The sequence below is a fragment of the Anser cygnoides genome, chromosome 15, assembly GCF_040182565.1.
Source record: "Anser cygnoides isolate HZ-2024a breed goose chromosome 15, Taihu_goose_T2T_genome, whole genome shotgun sequence".
In the NCBI taxonomy this organism is placed as follows: domain Eukaryota; kingdom Metazoa; phylum Chordata; class Aves; order Anseriformes; family Anatidae; genus Anser; species Anser cygnoides.
Window position 1 is genome coordinate 4,219,137 of NC_089887.1, and position 21,081 is coordinate 4,240,217.

Here is a 21,081-nt window from a genome sequence, read left to right on the forward strand (position 1 = left end):
AGAAGGAAGATGAAGTAGCCCCATTTTTACTGTTCAGATTTGAACTGTTGGAGCTGATCATGAGCTTTAAGTATAACTTTCTTGCTTTGAATAAATAAATACATAAACAAACAACCAAAACCCCTCCCCTTGCAGGGCTGTGATTCTATTAAGAGTGCTGACAAAGCCCCTCCAACCTAAAGAGCTGTTAACTCTTTGAAAAGCAGATAGCTGCTGAAGAGCCTGATAGTCCCCTACGGAAGCAGCTGTCCCTCGGGACAGCCAGAGCAGTATCTGAAGATTTGGGAGAAGTACTGGACTTTCACCAGAATGCTGCACTTCCATCCAGGTGGACCTGCCTCCTTTCAGCCTGGATCAATCATCAGGTCAAGAGACACGGGTGCAGAACAAACAACATGATCTTTTAGCCACTCCAAGCAAAAAGACAGGGTAACACGCTGCTGAGTGTTCAAGCTCTCCGTCAATCATCGGAGAGCTCTTAAGAGGAAGGGAGAGAGAGCTGACTAGGGGAAAAAACAAGGTGACACAATCTGTTCCCCCCCAAACGCAGGGCAGGAGGAGTGAAGAAACGGTTTTACTAAAAATACCCTCCCGAGGGTTAAGTTAAAATTAAACATTAGTGGAGTTTAAAGAAAACAAGCAAACACAATGCAGTGACATCAGTTTCCTGGAGTTCCTGGAATTCTCCTCACCACCCAGAGCAGGGGCTGGCCAGGGACGCTGCATGCACTCCCCCTCTTATTAAGAAATATTAAGAAACAAAGACTTTTTCCTCCAAACACCTGCTTGTGCTATAATACACAATCAAACGTGGGGATAGTGGCTACAACTTGCTGGATATTGACATCCCCTCAATGCTTGAAGAGAGAATGTGATCCATTTTAAGGCTATAAACGTTTACTGAGCAAAGCTACGGCTAGGTATGCAATTTCACCCAGCCCTCAGCCACCTGAACGAACTGCTGTGATCCATGCTTACCGTCCATGAGAACACTCCTTAGCTTACAAGCAATCTAAGCTAATTTGCATTAAACTTGTCCGTTTGGAAGAGGGCACTCTGTGGAGAGGAAGCATGCATTTTATGCCATTGAAAGACACACAGCACAGAAGCAAACCAGCTGCAGTTGCCCACAGCCTTAACCCCATGACACCATGGTTAACGCCCCACGTCCCAGAGACCTTCAATATCCCACCGAGGATTCAGCATCTCGACTTGAAACACTTACTGCAGGCAGCCACTGAGACACAGTTCCTCAAACATCACGCCGAGACTCGGCTTTAGGACCAGACTGTGACCACGTGCTGAATCACAACAGCCCGTTGCAGCGTGTTTTCCATTTAATGCTTAACCCTTCTTTGGTTGTAAGGCCAAGAAGACGAGGGCTGAAAGCACTGTCTGCAACACACTCGCCCGTGTAACAGGCAGAATGGCATAAACACAGGGCTTACTTCTGGCTATTAAGAACGTAACAGATCTTGTAGCATCATGATTCACTTTTGACTCCTGCCAACAAGAATCCAGCCTTGTAAGTTCACAGCACTTTTTAACAACTAAAAAGACTTTAAATGCCAACTATTGGTGAAGATGTACAACTTACTGCATTTCTGCTGGAATGCTCCAAATCAGTTTGTTTTAACTAAAGAATCAGAGTGCAAAAATAGGATGTACCACTGTGCGCATGGTGCATCCACACAGAGGATGCGGGATGTTGTTCTGTCTCATCTCATTAAAAAAACAAAACAAAACAAAAACATCACACCACCATTACCACAGCAGGATCAGAGAAGGTACTGACTGGGGTAACTGGGATGATCAGAGGCAGGGAATGGATTCCACACAGAAGACAAATAGTTGAAGACAGAAAGCTGAGGTGCAAGGAGACAGCTTACAAAAACAGAGCCAACAGAAGGCGTACAACTCCCAGCTTCTTCTAAGTGAAGTGCTGGTGAACATGAAATGAAACTAACAGCGGGTCCAAACGAAGAGGAAGTCCTTCTATGTTTGTAGTCAAACCGTGGAACAACATGCTGTAAGACGGGGCTGATGTTAAGTTTATGTGAACACAAAAGACCATTATAAAAGTTTGTGGGAAAAGGAGGAAGACAGGGAATCATCAGGGGCTTTATGAGACACAAAGTCAAGAAGTCACTGCTCCAAGGCAGTCCTTGAACCATGAAAATGGTGGAGGCAGACTGAACACCAGTTAGCATTACTGTGTAATATTTTCTGTGTTTGTAAATTACCCCAAAGACACCTGTCTGAAGCAGAATACCAGGCTAGATGGATCCGTTGCCTGAACACACGCAGTGGGTTCTTATGTAAAGATCTCCAGACTCTCTCAATCTAACCACATTTTACAGACTTTGGGCGGGGGAGCAACAAGTGCTTAAATGATTTATTTATGGTCATATTATAAGTCTGTGAGCAAGCTGGGAACAGGAACACTCCCAAATTCCAGTGCCAATTTCCCCAGAAGGACAGGCAGTAGGGGAATGCAGGAAAACTGCTGTTACTTAATTCCATTCTTTTCTGCAAGAAAGATATCTGTAGGGCTCAAGCTATGGAAGCTTAATCTAAGCCAGGTGTATGGATAAAGCACTTTCCCTCCCTAATGGCAAAGAGGAAAGATTACCCGGGATTCCACATAAAATTGTTCACCTGACTTGGAACCCGCATCGCTAAAGAGAAGAAAAAAAAAACCTCTTGTGGTTTGGGATACGGTACTCACATGAGCAGTGCCTTTGAAAAATGCCTAAACGCACATTTCTGAGGCAGGTACAAAGACATAGCAGTGATAAGAAACCACCTTGGCAACATTGCCAATACAAAGATTCCTGTCTGAGCAGGTTTTTTTTTTTTTTTTTAAGCCCCAATTCAGTACAAAGGGAGAATCCTCATTTCTTAACAGGATCTTTTCTAATTGGAGGTGTGTTTCCCTGCACACAAGGACTATGCTAGAGAAACGCCACAAATCTCAGACTACTCCTATACTCCGTTTCAAGTGCCTACAACATGGGATACCAAAAGATACAGGGACTTTTTTTCCTCTCTCCATGTGCAATAAGCAAGAACCAGGTCAAAGTACAGCACTTCAGCTTGCGAAACAAGCATTTCCACGATACACCAATCAGAAGTAATGGGTGCGAATCCTCCGCCACTGTCTCCTTCCCCAGCCTAGCCCCAAAAACATAACTCAAAGAAAGGCAAGCCCTTGCACGTTGCACGTTTCAGACAGGTTTCAGAAACAATCACAAGTGGTGAGATTGCCAAACCACGCTGGATTTTGATGTGAAAAGGGAAATATGAGAGCTACTCTGCCTGCTTAATGCTGAAAAAAACGCAAAGCTGTTGAACAAGCCACAGCGAGAGAAAGTTAGCTATCCACAAAAGTTCAAATTGTTTTTACTTGTCTGCGCTCCAGCAGTTCCCCTCTTAGAAAGGAAGTGAGCTCACTCTGACTGTGGATTCAGTGAGCGTTTTACACCAGCGCTGATCAGGGGAAGTGAAGGGAAGAGGAAGTGCTCGTGTAGCTGGTGACATCTGCAACCTTTCCTCCAGCACATGGCTTGGCGCATCTCCGCTAGCACATGGCCCATTATCTGACATAAACATGCGTAGGAACCCCCGAGCCTGGTAGAGATCGCTGCATTTCTTATGTGATGTATATGCATCACACTACTTGGCTTGTGGTTTGGAGACAAGGGCGATTAAGAACGATCACCATTCTGTCCAATTGTGGGAGTTACCAGGGCTACGTATTCTGCCCGAATGCAGGAAGTAATGGATGACCGAGACAATGCAAAAGAGCCTGCAAAAATCCTGCCTTCGAGCTCTTCACTGGCTTTTCAGTTAAGTGGCTAATCATGCTATAGGAACAAGGAAAGCCTGAATGAATTGGAACATGCAATATTTATGCATCCTGTCCCACTGAGTGCATGCAACCACTGAAGTCAGGGTTCACTCAACTTCCCACTGCATACCTTTAGAAACATGCAAGTTCATATTAAGACCCAAGAGTTCTGAAACGGTGTTGTATGGCTGTCCTAGATCCTAGAAAAAAGCACTCCCTCATTAGCAAGCCAAGTCTGAAGCAAAGCATATCCAGCACTTACACATCTAATATAACATGGCTCGTAAGAATACATACATACACACCACCCCCTGCCAACTTATACTTCCATGATTCTTTACAGAATAAAAGCCCAATCCATAATTTATCTACTACACAGTCTTGGAAAGTACTTATTACGCTCTACATGCATAAAAAGCAGCCAATGAATTTAAATGACCTGTTAAAGGCCACAAAACCCATTGGTGACTTAACCAACATAACTGCAGTTCCTGAAATGCAGGCCTCTGAATAACCCACAATCAGGGCATGCAGCATGCTACTGAGCTCATTTTGCCTTGTGAAAATAAAGGGAGTGTGTGTGTAGGGGGGGCAGGGAAGCAAATAAGGTTGAAAAATTTATAGCTTCTGGAACTATAACAGTTCAGCTCACGTCTTCTGTTTTGCTAATCAAAACTATAAAACAAGAGTGAAGAAGGATGTCAGCTGATCTTTCATTTATTCATCTCATTAATTTCACTGCAAACTAGGTATTGACTATTCTAGCAATGACTGAATATGGGCAGGCATACTGAGTGCTAAAAATTCTCTTAAATATAAGTTTAGGCCCCCACACAAATGTGGACCAGTTTAACTATTAGCACTGAACCTCACCAGATGCTTCCCAAGAAGTTCTCACAGGGCTCTAAGGGCTTTTCCTCCTACATGTCAAAGATTTTTTATTTTTATTTACTGATAAAGACCGCACATGTGAGCTACATTCCCATCCCCTTTCAGTGAAAAAGTCCAAGACAGTGTTCGAGCCCACAGTCATTCTGGGGCAGAGATAAGCCAGAAGTAACTGCTGGAAAACGTGAATACTGATACTGACCTCCACACTGCAGCATTCTGAATTTCTTTATTGCAGCATTTATTTATTTATTTATTTATTTTTAGTGTGAACATTACTACTATTTAGAACAGGGAAGCACATACAGAGAAATTAGTTTTCAGAAATAACCCGCAAACACCAAACCGATAACCCTGAAGGGCAGTACTTCAGAGAGATGCTGCTGTTCAGAGTGTAAGCTCAACTTCAGAGTTAAGCTACCACTACAGGGTCACTAACACCAACTGGAAGATTAAAAAAAAAAAAAAAAAAGGCAACTAAACACTGTAAATCTGAACTTAAAACTCAGCATTGCTTCAAGACCAGGAAAAAGCTCCAGCATCATACCTTGTCTCTGTGGATCTGTTTGTAATCCAAGCACAAGCCACTCTGAAGACTGGATTACAACACACATGGAGACACATCCATGTAGGTATTATGGATTTACAGCAAAACCAGGCAAAGTTAAGGGGGTTTGTAAAACAGGTGAGGAACTTAAGTCATCAGTAAGAGTGTCACCAAAAGAGGATGCTCCAGATGCAACTGCAGAACCTTAAAGCCACATACTGAAAGCCAGTCCCGTAACTCCTGACATCGATTGTGAACATCAGATGTCTCCCAATGGGCAGTGCTGAATTTAGCCAAACTACATGTGGCTTTCAGACAGCTTTTCAGTGCCTTGAGTCTACTGAAAAGAGATTTGTGCTTGAATCCAGGTGCTACTCTGCCCTTTCTTATCACGTGCAATATGGACAGGCAGCTTCTACTAGTTTCTTGCAACCACAGTGGCCTTTTCGTTTCAGACTGTGGAAGTCTGATTTTTTTTAAAGGATTTTTGAACTCAAAGCAGGAAGAAATAAGTTATTGCCTGTGTGTAAGCCTCACAAAGCATGCTGCCGGCCAACATTTTCCCTTAAAGCTGTGCAACAGCATTGAAAACATCTGCAAAACAGCCCCTCCTGGAGATAAAACACCTAACTAAGAAAACAGTGGAAACACTTCTCCCTGGGAGTAAGCAGGGATGTTGCTTTGCAAAGCTGCTGAGGGTGGCAGGTTTGCTTTTGTTTAACTAAAGCTCATTCCTTCTCTAGGCGGTGCACTTCGCGGAGGGAAAATAAATAGGCTGGAAAGAAACCCAGCAGCTTGCGGGAGGGGGAACCTGCAGGGAAGCAAGCTGCAATGTGAACGGGGAGGCAGAGCAGGGCTGGGGGCAGGAGGGCAGGGCTGGTTCTGGGACCAAGGGGTGTCCGGGTGCGGGGAGCGCAGGTAAGGCCCCGGCCTGCGGCCTGCTGCGGGGTGGAGGCAGGAAGAGGAGGCCGGGAGCCGCTTTCCAAAAAGGAAATTTCACCCGGCCAAGGATTTCCAAAGTGCACTAATTTTCCATGGGCCAATCAGGGAGGAGCGAGGCAAACGAACCAAATTAGGAAAGTAAATACTGGAAAGGGGGAGAGAGGGAGGAGGAGGAGGAGGACGAGAGCAGAGCCTGTGAAAACGCCTCCTGAGACAGCCGGGGGAACGGGGTGAGGGTCCCAGCCCCAGCCCCCTGCAGCCCTACCCTGGGGAACGGGCTGAGGACACCGTGCCAGCCTCGTGTGCTGATAGAAAGACACCGAGACAGAGAGCCAGAGTGCACATCGACACGCTCCCGAAGAGCAACATTCCCCTTCTCAGAGAAAAACACCCAGACCGTGTCCCAGATCACGGCCCCGCAGGATGCGAGAGCTGCAAGACCCCGCAGAGGCAGAGAGGGAGGTTGAAGGGGCTGAGCAGGGATGTTTACAAACGTGTCAGCCCCTCCTCTGGAAGAGGAACTCAGAAACGAAAGGGATTTGGCAAGTGAAACCTCAGATGTCTTTTGAGGTTTTCTGAAGACTCTGCTGGGTTCGCTTCTGCTCGAGACAAACGGATGCACTCATTAATCATCTTTAGTAAACACCCCGTTAGGGGCCGAGCACAATTCAACACCACTATTTCCACTTTCTCCTTATGCAAAAGAAACATTCTCGGGGAGTCAAATATCAGTTGCAGGCATATGCCAGAGTCAAAAGATACAGCCTCCGTTAGTAACATAAACCACAGTGCGCTGCTCTGCGCAGGATGACTGAATGGAAACTAAATACCATATGTTGGCAAAGAAACCATCCCCCTCCCCTCCCAGCAACAAGCTTCATCTAAAAAGAGAAGGTTAAATATAAACTAAAAGCAGTGCCTGAACAGAGGGCTGAAACCGCAGCTACCTCCAGCCCCCTCTTTCTAGCATATCTGCACTGCACATCTGTGCAGCTCTGCAAGAGGGGGGAAAAACCCAAACAAGCAAGGGCCTCCAGCCCTATGCAAAACCAAACGGGCTTCATTGTGACCCTCAAGTCATTCTCAGCCATGTCGATTTGAATACTACTCACCGAATTAGCACTAACTGACAGAATATGTTTGTTTATTACAACGTTTTACAAATCTATGGACAAGAAAACAAACCGGCAGCTATTACTGTTACCAGGTACGCTCTCGTTATTCTGGGGTCTGCACTTTTTAAAGCTGTAATACATCGCCCTATACCATCAGCTACTGATTATTACTTTATTAACTAATTATTACTACTTTATTATGCTTTAAGTAACAACTTTAATGTTAAAAGAGATCACTGCAAAGCTGTAACATCAACTCTTCGCTGAGAAAGGAGGAGGGAAAGCAGTCAAGACAGTAACTTGATGTTCAGCTTATGTCTACTGCACATTCTTGAATCGGATAGCTTACAAAACAGGATACTCGCACAGACGTCCATTCAAATCGCTACAGCCCCTCGGTACACGGTCAGCATCCTCCCCGTTTCCTTCTATTCCCAGGAAACCACATGCCAATGGCCACCCTCGTCCCTAGCTCCAGATAACACCGGCACCACCCAGCAACAACAGAATGTTATTGAGATAAAAATAAAATAGGCAGTCCTAACAATATTTGCCTGCTTTCTTTTCTCCGCGTATATAGGTGGTTCTTGATAGATCTCTGTAATTCCTCTGCCGAAGATAAACAGCTCCACGCTGTGAAACTACACTTGAGGCCAGCCCCCGCCCTTCGAGCTCTTAACCAAAACCCCTGCGCCCTGCATTTAGGCAACAAAATTTTAACCATCTTCCGTCATTCTGAACATCAGATATTTAACAAGTTATTTTTAATAGGACATTTCATGCATCAAGTAGAGCAGATAAAGAACACAAAGCTGATAAAGGCCGGTGTCAGAACAGAGATGGAGTTTCCAGAACGCGCACAGAAAGATGAGAACTTCAGGAGGGTGACAGGGGACGGGTAACATCTTACCTGATAGTGCCTGTGGGGGACGGGAGGGGACTGACCACGCTCCGGAGATCCGGCTCCGGGATGTGGATCTTCAGAGGCGATATTTGAGGGTAAAGTGGCCGAAGGGGAGGCGATGAGGCTTCTTCTTTTACTTCCTCTTTATGGTATAAAGATGTGAACTGGATCTTTATAACCGTGCTAGGGAATCGAAAAGTACACCTGTACGGGAAAGAAAGGGAAAGTCACTGTCACACATGATGCTAAACAGTTTAAACGTTTTATATGCCACTACTGAATCATTAACACATTCATAGCATAAAAATCCACCATCCGCTATAGCGTCTTTCTGCCCAGAGTCCTGGGCAGGAATTGTTCATCATTCACAAATCACTGCATATACATCACAGGGATTTCAGATGCAAGCTGAAGGCTTGGGTAGGCTAAATGATTTCCCCAAGGCCATGTATTCCATCAATGACTAAGCATGACGTAGAACTACAAAGACAAACTGTTGGGTTCCTGCTTTATCAAGGTCTAGAATTTATCTTTTATTAGCTCCTTGCACATAACTCAGGAAGGTACGAGTTACTAGAAAGTATCAGGCCACGAGTAACACTGCACAAAAAAGCCATGAAGACCAGACAGCCCAAACAGCCTCCAGGTAAGACCAGACAGCGCCATTTAGAGACCAGCCTCTACACGCTGTAAAACTAATACCCATTTATATCTCTGCACATGATGCTAAAACATCATCTAGCAGGTTTCCTATTAAAAACAACACATTTATTTACAAGTGCCTCTTTTAGACAGTGTAGATTATAGCTAAGAGGGTCAGAACAGGGCCCCTACAAGTCTATAGGGTTTCATTTCTTTTATAAAAACATTTCTTTCCAATTGTTACTTAGAAAAAGAAAATAATCACACATCTACACGTGTAGCCTTCAAGAGATGCTGTGAAATTCAAAAGGAAATAAGCACTGACATTTTCCGTATTTGAACAGAAAGCTTTCTAATTTATAGTGTCTACAATAGGCACGGGGCTGTAAAAGCGAGTGTTCTGCAGTTCTACTTATTGCACTTTAATTAGACAATAATGTGCAATCAATACAAGCTTTCCAGGGATCATTTCACTGATACTAAGGTTAAAGAAGCAGGAAATAAAAACCAGGTTTCACCGTGGGAAAGGCCAGCAGAGCACAGCGATTGTGCTGGCTTCCAGCACCTCGCCTATAGAAGGAAATGAAGGGACGTGGGCAGTGTTGTTCTAGCACCACGAGCACGGCTGAACACAATCCCTTTAACCAGGGCATTATTGAATCCTGCAGGTAACGGAGCCAGGTGGTAGGCAAGTAAGTCAGTGTTTGCGACTGCCTCATCTCACCTCTGCTATCGAGAGAAATACAGGGAAACATTTTATTGCTGCTCTAAAAACATACTTTCCTGCTCTTGGTGCCTCACAATCTAGTTCTGCTGCACGGTAACGTTCAGAAACCTGCTGTGAAAAGAGCAAAATTATCATTCTTGCAAGGGAAGCTCCTCCTCATCTCCCATCTCATCTCGAGGGAGCTGGCTCAGCATCCGGCAGCATGGAATCGCAGTGACGCTGCCACGTACAGCAGGAGCTTGCCCTGCATTTCATTCCCTTCAGAGGTCCCGTGCTTGTTAGTGCATTAAATAAGAACACCACTGCTGGCCATGCAGCCTGGCCATGTTTACCTAGCCCTTCTAACCGAGCCCAGGACAGCCCAGCCCTCGCGTAACAGCACTCAGAGCAATCCCAACAGGTCCGGCTGCCCTGCGGCAGCTCCGCAGCACGGCCGAGGCCAGCCCCGCACCGCGGCGCACACCAGCAAGGAGCCCTGTCCCACCGCCACCACGTTTCGCTCTTCAGAGGAGCCGAGTAACACGAGGCCATGCATCTCCTCCCGTCACTGCCTCCAGGTCACGCATCCAGCTCCTCAACTCTATTTTATTTCCTGATGCTGTAACGTTAGATAACTGCACCCAGGCCAGTGCCACCAGTCCGGGAGCACGGGCGATCTTCACAAAGCTAAGTTTTGGTTTTCCTAAATCCTAAATCAAGCTAACTATGAAGTCTAAGCCGACCCAGCAGACGTGTGCCGAAGAGGCCCGTCTCGCACAGCGTCTCCTTGGGAGCCCTCCCCGGAGCTATCGGGTTCAGCCACGTGATTTACCCGCACTGGAACGAGGGAGAGAAACCAGGAGGCTGGGCTGGGCTGGCTCCGCAGGCAAACAATTTGTTGGCTGCTGGGATTTCGTTTTTAGAAAGACAGCCCTCCCGGCCCACTGGAGCAGAACCCAGGCCATGCAGCTAGCTTTAACATCTTGCTGGCCAGCACGTACGTGGCCCTTTTGTAAGAACCAGTCCCACAAAAAGCAGAGAGTGGATATACGTGAGGGTGGGCATGGTTTCAGGCAGCTTCTGCAGCCTGGGCTGTGCTAGCTCCTGCTGCCAGCGCAGCCAGCGTGGGGGTAGCTGGTCCCAAGTGCCTGCATGCTTTCAGTGCTGTAAAAACCTGGGACGCGAGAAATGGAAATGCGATGTGAAACGCAGAGCGCGGATTCCTGCACAACTCCTCCCCTCCCTCAGGGGAAAGAAGGTGCCTGGGATTAGCGTTATTGTTCGAGTCCCTGTTACAACAGCCGCAGAAATACCAGCAGGGACAGCCTCGGTGCAGCCGGAGACACTGCCCCAGGTCAGCCTACACGCACCGACACCGGGGAGCAGTGTCAACGGGAACTCGGGACAGCCTCACTTCTGAACCATGTCACAGAGAGCTGCTTTTCATTACTCTAAAGCTGGATGCAGTTTTAATGAGCTTTTCTAATTGTTCCCTTAATTAACCTCTTTCCTACCAAGGAGGATAAATGCAAACTGTATCAGGTAGTCCTATTTAGAAACCGAGGCACATTAGTGCAGGATTTAAGCCTATGAGAATTATACTTCTCCAGAAGATAAGCAGGACAAGACGGGCAGCCCAAGCAGAACCGAGCACGCATTCACTAAGATTACTGTATATATTTGAAGTTATTTAAGCTGAATTAGACTATTTGATCCATGTCGCATGATTCCTATCAAAGAAGCACAGCAATTACTACCACGGCTTTACACTTCCATCATGAGAAAAAGATCAATCTGAAAGCACCGGTTAGACTCAACATACAAAGCATAATGAAGACAACTGCTATTTCCAAAGGTGTCTAAGATGCAACACTTTTAATCACCTTGGAAATTCCCAGCTGATTACAGAGCAATGAATTAACGGTCCACAAAAAGCTCTCGGTCACCTGCAGGCAGGAGGCAGCCGGCTTCGATTGCAGAAGTGCAGAGCTGTCCTCGATAACCTGCTCCAGACAGGTCCAACCTGCAGTCCCAGGCCATATAAACCTCACCTATTGTATAAAACATGATGTAACTGTGTATGAGTACATCTGAATTCCTTGTGGGAAAAGGATTCCCGTTTCTCCAGGATCCTTGCAAGGCAGGGAGAATATCTGTCTTAAAACCAAGAACACATGCACGCACCAAGCTCCAGAAATTGCACGGAAACAATTCTTGCCTTGTGAGATTGCAGGCAGGAGAAAGTCAAAGCAAACGGATTGCTGGCTCCCTGCTGCATGCCTGAGCTCACTGAACGCACGCTATATATACATTGGAGACCAAGGGCAGGAGGAGGAGTGCACATGCCACACATTGCTACAGCGACGTAATGAAAAAGAAAATGTTGCTAGAAATGTTTGTTTGCTTTAAATACGACAGAATTTCAAAAGTTTCCTGGACAAGCTCCTCACGCTGACAACACAGCACCCATGCTATTAGGCTTCCTTCATGTGGTGAACCAGTGACAGTGACCACAAGCATTTCATCTACGTAAGGCCTGAAAATAAAACGCTAGGGAACACTAGACTTTACATAAACATTCACCCCTAATGCAGGCTTCGGGGAAAATGGTTAGGGAAAAAAAAAGGCAACGTGACAACTCCATACCCTGCACGACACCATAAAAACCAGAAATGTTCCCCCCCTTCCTCCAAGTGCCTTTTACTCACAGATGCAAAGGGAATCGAGGTGCATTTGCCAAAAGGTAGTGCCAGACTTGGTAGAAATGGAGGCTATTCACTGATTTCTTTGTTAGAGCACCCTGCGTGCTGCTCTACACCAAATGGCTTCTGCTAAAATCTGTTTCACAAGTGCAAGAAAAGGCTGCTTGAAGAGACTTAGAAAGGAGACAGGAAATGGGAGCTGGATTCAGGGCTGTGCATTTACGCTGCAGAAAAGCACGGTGTCGAAACGGAGAAGACAAAGATCATGAAAAGGCCAAGTAAAATAAAGAAGCTTATACGCATACACGTGTACTTATATATATATTAAACGTCATTCTGGTTTATTATGCAAAGGGGAGTAACCAGAAGAGCTGTCACTCGAGTTGCCACCAGTGAGCCAGCACCATGTCTGCCTCCTCCAGCATGCTGCAGTTTCTGGAAGCCGCTGCTCCTGCGAACACGCCCCAAGCACCGCTGCTAGGAGCAGTGCCAGGGCGCAGGCTGAGCAAGAAACGTTTCGTGAGCTGCTTCGTTGAGAGTAACGCTTTTCGCCATCTGAATCAGAACTGAAACACGGGGCTGTGGTTCCATTCAGAAAAATGAAGTTAAGCACGATGGTCTCCCTCTGCTGCGACTACCACCTTTTCTTTTTAAGCTCACAGCTACCGTTAGCACCCCCTGACCCTGACACCCTTCCCTCTGCCACGCCACGCAAGGGGACGGCAGCCACACCATACCCTACGAGGTGGCGGTCACCTCCCCGATCAGTGCCCTGCTCAGATCCAGCAAACGCTGACAGGCAGAGCTCTCACTACAGCACCAAGTGCCGTGGTGAAACAGAACCGTTACTAGCTAAAATTTGACTGAGGAGCCCCACAAAAGCCCTCCTAAGAGGTATTAAAATCCCCAACCAAACCGCACACACCAGCCTTTATTCAGTCCCCTCTAACTTCTCTGAAACCAACTCCTCACCAGTTCCGTGCCATTCCCCCAGAAGAACATCATATTATTCCCACGCACAAAGCTCCAAAAGCACGCTGGGTTTCTCAGCTCAAGTGAGAATTTGCCTTCAGTCACCTTTGTTAAGCCATTACCATTTCCAGTTATTTCAAGGTACCTGACTCGATTTCACCAGAGGGCAAGACAGATCCTTCTCACCTTTTAATGCAAGATGTAGGGTAAACACCAAAATTTCAGTGTGCAGGTAGTGCATGCAGCTGCCTTCACAGAGAAGTGCCCCAATCACCTCCTGCAGCTAATTTTCCTGGTATTCTGTAATCAGCGAAGGGAAGAACAACGCGCTAGCATCTATGAAAATCACGTTCCCATTAAGTCATAAATCCACTCCCTGTTCCTGCGATACTTTGAAGCAGTCTGAAAGGAGGTGCCTTGGCCAACATGAAAGACTCACTGGGAAAGTTTACCCAAGATCAAACTAAATTTGGTTAGAAGGAGATAAGAGTTTGCTTCACTTACCTAAACACGTATCTAAGCCCTGAAGGTCTGCCCGTGGACAGATGAGCAAACTACCTGACACAAGAGCAACTACCTCAGATTCACACTTCTTCCAAAACAAGGTGCAAATCATTGCTGCGACCACTGCACAACAAGATTTGTTGCTTTGTGATGCTTCGATCTGACCGTGGGGACCCTGACTACAGGCATATGACGTGTTTCAAAACAACAAAAAAACACAAAACACAAAAAATTCAACTGCATAATGTTTAGAAGGGTTCCTCCTCCACCCAGCCCCTTTCAGTAAGGGAAGCAGCCAAATCAATTTTCTCCGTCTTCTCCAAAGGGAAGGTAGCCCCTTGTTCCCCGATGGCAATAATCAGCAGCAGCATTGTGCTCACAATGATTATTTTGCTGGAACTGCAGCTGTCTGAAGCAGCAAGGTAAGCAAAAGCATGAGTAACAAAACCACCTTTCAATCGCAAGTGAATTATAGTGAATATTATTTTGAAGGGATGTCATGAAACCATACAACAAGCTCTGTACAGCTGTCTTAGCTGTCACAGGAGATTATGTACTACTCACCCCTCCTTTATAACAAACTAATAATATCATCAGCCAACATTTCCTGCTCCCCTCCCCACCGCAGGGATTTATTTTTTTAAAATAACATTTTGGAGCCAACACCAGTAAGAAACCTGCTTTATTGTCTACTTGGCTGGTGCTATCTGGATCCCAAATGAAAAAGTTAATTGCACCAAGACTACAGAAGGAGTTCTGGAGGAGTGAAGACAAATAGGTTTTATTCTCCTAAGTCTAAATACACATTACAAAACAGGCATGCACCTATCACCATGGCAATCTAAAAGTCGTTCTGTCTGTTTTCTTCACATCTCTTTAGGCTAGGGGACACGGGCAGCATAACTGCCAGGTTTTTAAGACTGCCTCGTCCATTTTGGAGGTTACCACAGTCTTAAACCAATGAGGCTTTCAGCATTTGCTATTTCCCTTTCAACTGCACTACTGGTCTGACCAGATTTAACACAGAAATCCTACTGAAGGCTAACCCACAGAGTCCAGAGAAGTATCTGTAACGTGACTGTCAGTAAAATAACCTGCTGCTTTTACAAAGAGAGAACCGAGGGGCCTGGTGAAGCCCCAAATCCACTGCTCCTTGATAAAGGCCACAGGGACGCTTCGGTACATTTGTTCTTCCTGGGATGAACCAACTCAAGCCAAGGACGAGGCAAGATGAGCACATGGCCAGACAGCACCAGGACAAGGAAATAAACTGCAGAGCTCCCTGCAAAAACACCTCTGCTGTTATCCACTGCTGTTTAGTTAGAAGAAAAGCTATAGAAGTCACCGTTAGTGTTTTTAACATAACTGCTGGAAAACCGGGATCAGAAAGCATGGGGCTTATCTGCAGATAAAGGAGTACAGCGATCTCCGTAACCACCACAAAGACCAAGCACCCCATTGAAGTGTTCGGTCATGGTTATTCTGTAAGGCACGATAGGAGTTTAGATCCAGGAAGACTGGTTTCTAACTTTAAAGTTACCACAAGTTTACAGATCGCTTGCCTTGGATGCTTTGTAACACAGTCACTGTATGTTGTCCATACTGTCCTGCTTAACATCACAGATACACACAGGAGGTGTGCCAGCTGGGACGGATCTGTAATTGCGTGCCCACGAGTGAGGTCAGGCTTGAAATAAGGAGTTGAATTCAAGAGAGAGCGATCTTAATTCTACTTCAAGAACGTCAGTTTTCTTCTGTTGGGAGCTTTTTCCAGAAAAATGCCAGCAACCACTCCCATTGCCCTGTGACAGCAGATGTCTAACTCAAACCTCACTGTCCCGGTCCTGGCATTAACTGCCTCCTAGCTCTCATGTCTGCACCAGAGCTAGCACCAAACTGCTTTTAGTAAAGGCAAACTCACTGGGAAGCTGTGAGCATTCCTCATACCCAGCCCAGTGGCGTTAGCAGCAACTAGCCTACAGCTCTGCATTACTGGAAGGATTTTCTGTCCTTCCCCACAAGGCAGCCGAGGTGGCTGGAAATGCTCCTCTGGCCACCCTGGGCTCACTGGGATGAGGCCAGCTGGGTGAAATTGTGGCTCGTGTGGACGGCTCACTGGTTCCTTCTTCCCTGAAAACAACCTCCCGAAATGACACCAATTAAGCCGCTCAATCTCATGCAGATCAACTTTAACAACACCTAACTCTGTTCCTCTGCTGCAAGAGGGCTTTTCCTTTCCCCCCCCTGCCATTCCTTCCCCTTGGCCAGTTCCTCCTAATGTCACCCCCGTGCCAAGAGCACCATCCAAATACCTGTGGAGGTGATATTAATTCTGTTTTTTGTTGGAGGGAACTGCCAGGCAGAGCGGCCCCCTGGCCTTGCCCTCCACGTGGCAGCACCGATACGAAGGAGGCGGAGGGGACGAGAACTGAGGGGAGGAAGGAGGCACCAGCAGCAGTGCTGCAGATTTCTGGCAGATAATTAAAAAACAGAGTACGTAACCACAGACTCAGATTTGAGCATCACATGATCCAAACAGCGCCTTCTCCTCTCAGAGGACGAAATGCAGCTCATTCATTTTGAGAGAAGCTCCGCTCTGTGTCAGGTGCGTCCCATCAGCTACCACGCCAATGCTTTACGGCTGGAAATATTCAAAAGCTCCTGAAACTGAAAAGTCAATTTTATTTTAAATTCAGCTTAATTATCCCGAACCCAAAGTCAACCAGCTGAGGCAAGACACCAGCGGCATGAACAGAGCCGGGAAGCGTTTTCTGCATCCCGACGAGCGCTTCCCATGTCCCACACCCATGACAATTCTCACAAGGCAGCAGCAGGTCAGGGCTCCAGGAGCGGGTTTTGTCACCTCGAAGGGGCTTCGCACACTGCACGACACGTGCTTTCCAGCACCCTCATGCTTCCAGAGTTTATTCACCCGTTGTCCTTGAGGGAAGCAAGCACATTAAACGGCTGAACAAGGACAGCACGTCAGAAAAAAACAAAATAAAACTGCCACTTTGTCACAGACACGACCTTTTCCTTGGGCTTCACGCTACCGCTTGCTTGGCACCGTACACGGGGTAAGGGATTTTTTCCTTAATGAGAAGGCACCACAGGTTACACTGGGATTTGCCTAACACTGCATATTACCGTGTCTAAAATGAGGTTTCCAACACAGCCAGACAAGATTTCAAATGGGCAAAGAGCGTGTGCGGGCAAGTGTATCTATTTAAAACAAATACTACCAGCAGCATCAGGCAAAACCACAACTTATGAATAGCTATGCCTCTTAAAAGCACCAAGTAAATTAGCTATAATGACTGTTTCTATTGAGCTCAGTTGCACAGGGCTTCCCTTTATGCCATTTCAAGGCTCACAAACGCACCGAGAAACGCTTCCCCATGCAGGCACATTTTGAAACCCTCAGCAAGCCCCTCTGAAAAAAGCCACGTTCGCAGGAAAGTTTGGGCAAACTCCGGGATTCCCCTCCTGGCCAGCACCACGCACGCAGACGGACCTGAACAGATTTTTTTTTCTACCTTCAGCCCTCTCCGGCCGCTGCAGACATCCCAGGTGGCTGCTGCCCATCCCAGGGAAACGGAGCCAGGCAGGTGGCGGAGGGGGAGAGGGTAAACACCCCCCGGCGGATCAGGAAGGCTAAAAAGGAAAAGAGATACCAGAAGCCCAACCCCATGAACATCAAAATGCTGTTCTGGTTCACATATATCTTCCTTAAAAGCACGCAGAAAATAGGCTTTTTTTTTTTTTTTTTGCGGCTCTGACAACTAGATGTTGAAAGCAAAACCTTCAGGAGGGTTTGCACTGAAACACCATGCTGGGCAACTTAAAAAACAATCGTTTTATTCTACACAGCTTCCCTACAATTTCTGATAGGCTCTCTAGCAAACCTTTTAATTGCTGTCAGAGAGCAAACTGATAAAACGAGCAACAACACCGCCAGGAACAATGGCAGTTAATTTTTCAAGTGAGAACGTGCTAGGTTCTTCCACACTGGAGAATTAATAGCGAAGAACCAAGGGCTGTAGTTTTATTTGTACATCCCTCACATCTCTTTAATGATGTTCTGATTTTATTCTTTGAAAATTATTTGAGATGTCAGGCACAGCTTTACTTCAACATTCTCCCCTTTGAAGAATAAAACACAGCACAGGAAAGGGAAAAAAAAATACAACACAAAACACAAGATACTGCAGTTGCCTTTTTTTTCCTCTCTGTGTAATGAAATAGCACAGCAAGGTCAAGGAATAAATTCAGTGAGTATGAAAACAGAATCTCGTAGAAGAGCAGGGAAGAATATCATGGAAACTGCTGAAAAGGGTGTTTCAATCAGGTGGTGGAGAGCCAGCAGGAGAGGTAGGGGGTTCCCCCTGGAGTCACCACCTTGCCCACGTTATGGATGGGTCTTGTCCAGATCCTACATCCCCAGCATCGTGGGACAGGGCTTACAGCAAAGCTGCTCAATCCACTACCGAAAAAAAACCTACCAGAAGCTCCTCCAATCTCCTCCAGAAAGCTATCAGAGTGCAAAGGGACAAGAATCTGCAGTTTCTGAAAAATAACCTTCCTGAAACTTCTACAGCAGAAGCCACTCAAGTCAGCTCGTTGTGTCTTTTCATGCATGCAAAAAAGCTGAAAGATGTCCCTGGAAAAACCATCATTACCACTTGTTTCTGAACTCAGTGGAGCATCTGACTGGATCAATCCACACCTGACTGGATCTGAATTCATCTATACATATAAAAAATAATAATAATTAAAAAAAAATCTATGAACACTTACTTTAAAATTAATCCAGACGTGGGTCTGACAAATATTTCCAGACTGATAAATATGCAGGATGATATCAGAAATCAAGAATAAAGCCTTGCTATAGTCAAAAGAATATCCCTACCAGGCTTTTTTAACAAATACCATTAAGGCAGATTATTTTTGGTGCTTGGGCCAGTGACTCTGTTAAAGCCCACCACCAAGACAACCTTGTTAAATACGCATGTCAAAAAAGATGGAAGTTACTTGATGCCTATCCACGAGGAACGGAGAAACAAAGAGGTGATGCTATAATTGTACCTCAGTCAGTTTCGCATTTCATAACATTGGAGTCAGCTTCAAAATATGCCATTCACTCCAAATGAGGAGCGCCAGGCACGGGACTCGCTATCGGAAGACGAATTCCTCTTCCCCTCCCAAGCACTCCCATTCCTTTAGAAACCAGCAAGCTGCAGCTCGGTGGCACGGAGCACAGCCAGCCTGCAGCATCTAAAGGTCCAGCCTGGCTGTGATTTTACATCAACTTCAATTAATCTGCAGCATCAACAGTCACAGCGATTGGAGGGTTTTATTTGTATTATTTTCAAGGTCTCTGAAGGTGAGCTCTGGCCCCACTTCTAGCAGCTACAGAGGCTGCTCTGTTCCCCTCGGTACTCCTTACTGTAAACAACTTGGTGTTTCTGAGCAAACTGCTAAGATACAGTGCACTTTTTTCCTGTGTGTGTCAGATGGGAAGCCACGTCTCAACCCACCACCGCCCCGCGTGTCAATTAGAGCCTCCCCTCCTTTACCGGGCCTCTCGGTACAAAGGCAGCGGAGAAAACAACCCTTGCGTTCGTGTGCAAACAGTTACCTGCGGAAAGCATCTAGGTAACTGTCTTTCGGGTCTAAAATTAACCGTAAAGCTGCTGTTTATTTTGAAGTCTGGCAATAAGGAGCTGTTTTAAGCGTCAGAAAGAGCGGCCTGATGAAACCTCAGAACCTGGTGCGAAAGCTTGCCACCGAAGTGGGCTGGCACAAGGTGCAGGCGATGCCTCTGTTTAAACAAGGCTGGCTGCCGGCCCCAGAAAGTTTCTATCAGCGCTGCAGATGGCTGATACGATCTGCAACACACAGCACGCCCATTATGTTGTTTTGTTGTGTGTGTGGTTGTATACATGAAAATAACGATAGTTAAGAAACTCCGTGCAACACGCACGAGCCTCTGTGTGCCCGCTGCTGCCGTGATCAGGTATTTTAGCCTGCAGAGGTCTAGATTGTATCTCAGCAATTTCTTTACCAAACACTAAATATCTGATCTTCAGAGAAAATGTAAATTATGTGCAATATTGGGGGGGCACCTCTCTCTTTCATCATCCAGTCTCATAACTGCGAAAGTCCCTTTCCACGTTGGGCTGATCAGTAAATTAAATTTCTTACCGTATTACCAGTATTTAAAAAAAAAAAAAAAAGTTTAAAGCCTGAAAGTTATCAATATCTGTGATTTTTAAAACAAAGAAACTCTGATGTGCTACATATAGTGTTCCTCAAAAGCTGAACAGCCATTTAACCCCACTGTTTGCCCTTAACAAAGAGGCTAGGAAAGGCTGGTTTAGCTCAGAAACGATGGATGGCTTCTTACAAACCTACCTCTTTCTAGCTCTGATGTTTCTCTATTTTCCTTTGAATTTATTTTCCTAAAAAGAGCGCTCGCCTACCAGCCTTCCGTTTTCAACCTCCTTGCCACCCGTACACCAGCACTGCCTCTTAAAGGGTTCGTGCCCAGCTTGGCCATCGCCCCGTTGGCACGTTTTAAAGCCGGATCTCTCTCGTCACCTCGAGAAAGCTCGTGGCCCCCTGCTCAAGAGCAGCGGGGTGATTTCCGCGCCCCGAGCTCAAGAGGAAGGAGCGTCAGCAGCGCACGCGGCCTTAGTTGAGCTCTCAGCACGCCGTGCTGTGCCGGCAGGGATCAGTCCCTCGCCACCGTGCCTTTGAACAGAAGCCTGTCTGATACGCCGCGGCCTCAGACACGTGTGCAATTCCAATAACATCACCCGCGGCTGGAAATAGACGCAGATGTCCAGCCAGCCGCTCCCTCCTCCCAGCCTCCTTTATGTCAATAAATCTTAACCTGGCTGTTTGAGCAATGTTTAATCATAAACAGCTCTGAACGGGCTCCAGAACATAAACAAAGGTGAGTAGGAGCAAAGCGGGGAGCCCAATCCCGAGACGCTGCCGAGGAGCCAGGCAGCAGGGCGCAGGGACTGGGAACTGCAGAGGAATGGGACACGCACCTGGTGTTATCTCAGCCAGCCTTGTGCAACAACGCTAAGCGTGCAGGACTGCTACCACAGGAGCATTTCAAGGATTAAATGCGTTAACAGTCTTGGTTCCCTTAAAAAAAATAATTAAATTGCTCAGAACACCCACTTAGATGTATGAAAATAAACTCCCCTCGTTGATCTCATCCCACTGCCATCTCCAGCACAGTCATCTCGGTTCCCTTCTGTGTTGCCAATCAAGCTAAAATTAACTCCTCTCCTCC

The 21,081-nt window shown here is 46.3% G+C and overlaps 1 protein-coding gene across 2 annotated transcripts in view; it reads right to left on the reverse strand.

The window, feature by feature from the left end:
- Nucleotides 1-21,081, reverse strand: part of FOXK1 (forkhead box K1) — a 47,244-nt gene that overhangs the window by 13,412 nt on the left and 12,751 nt on the right. For both annotated transcript variants that reach the window (XM_048061506.2, XM_048061511.2), the window contains exon 2: nt 8,253-8,450. In XM_048061506.2, the coding sequence (XP_047917463.2) occupies nt 8,253-8,450 (198 nt within the window). The remainder of the gene's footprint in view (nt 1-8,252; nt 8,451-21,081) is intronic.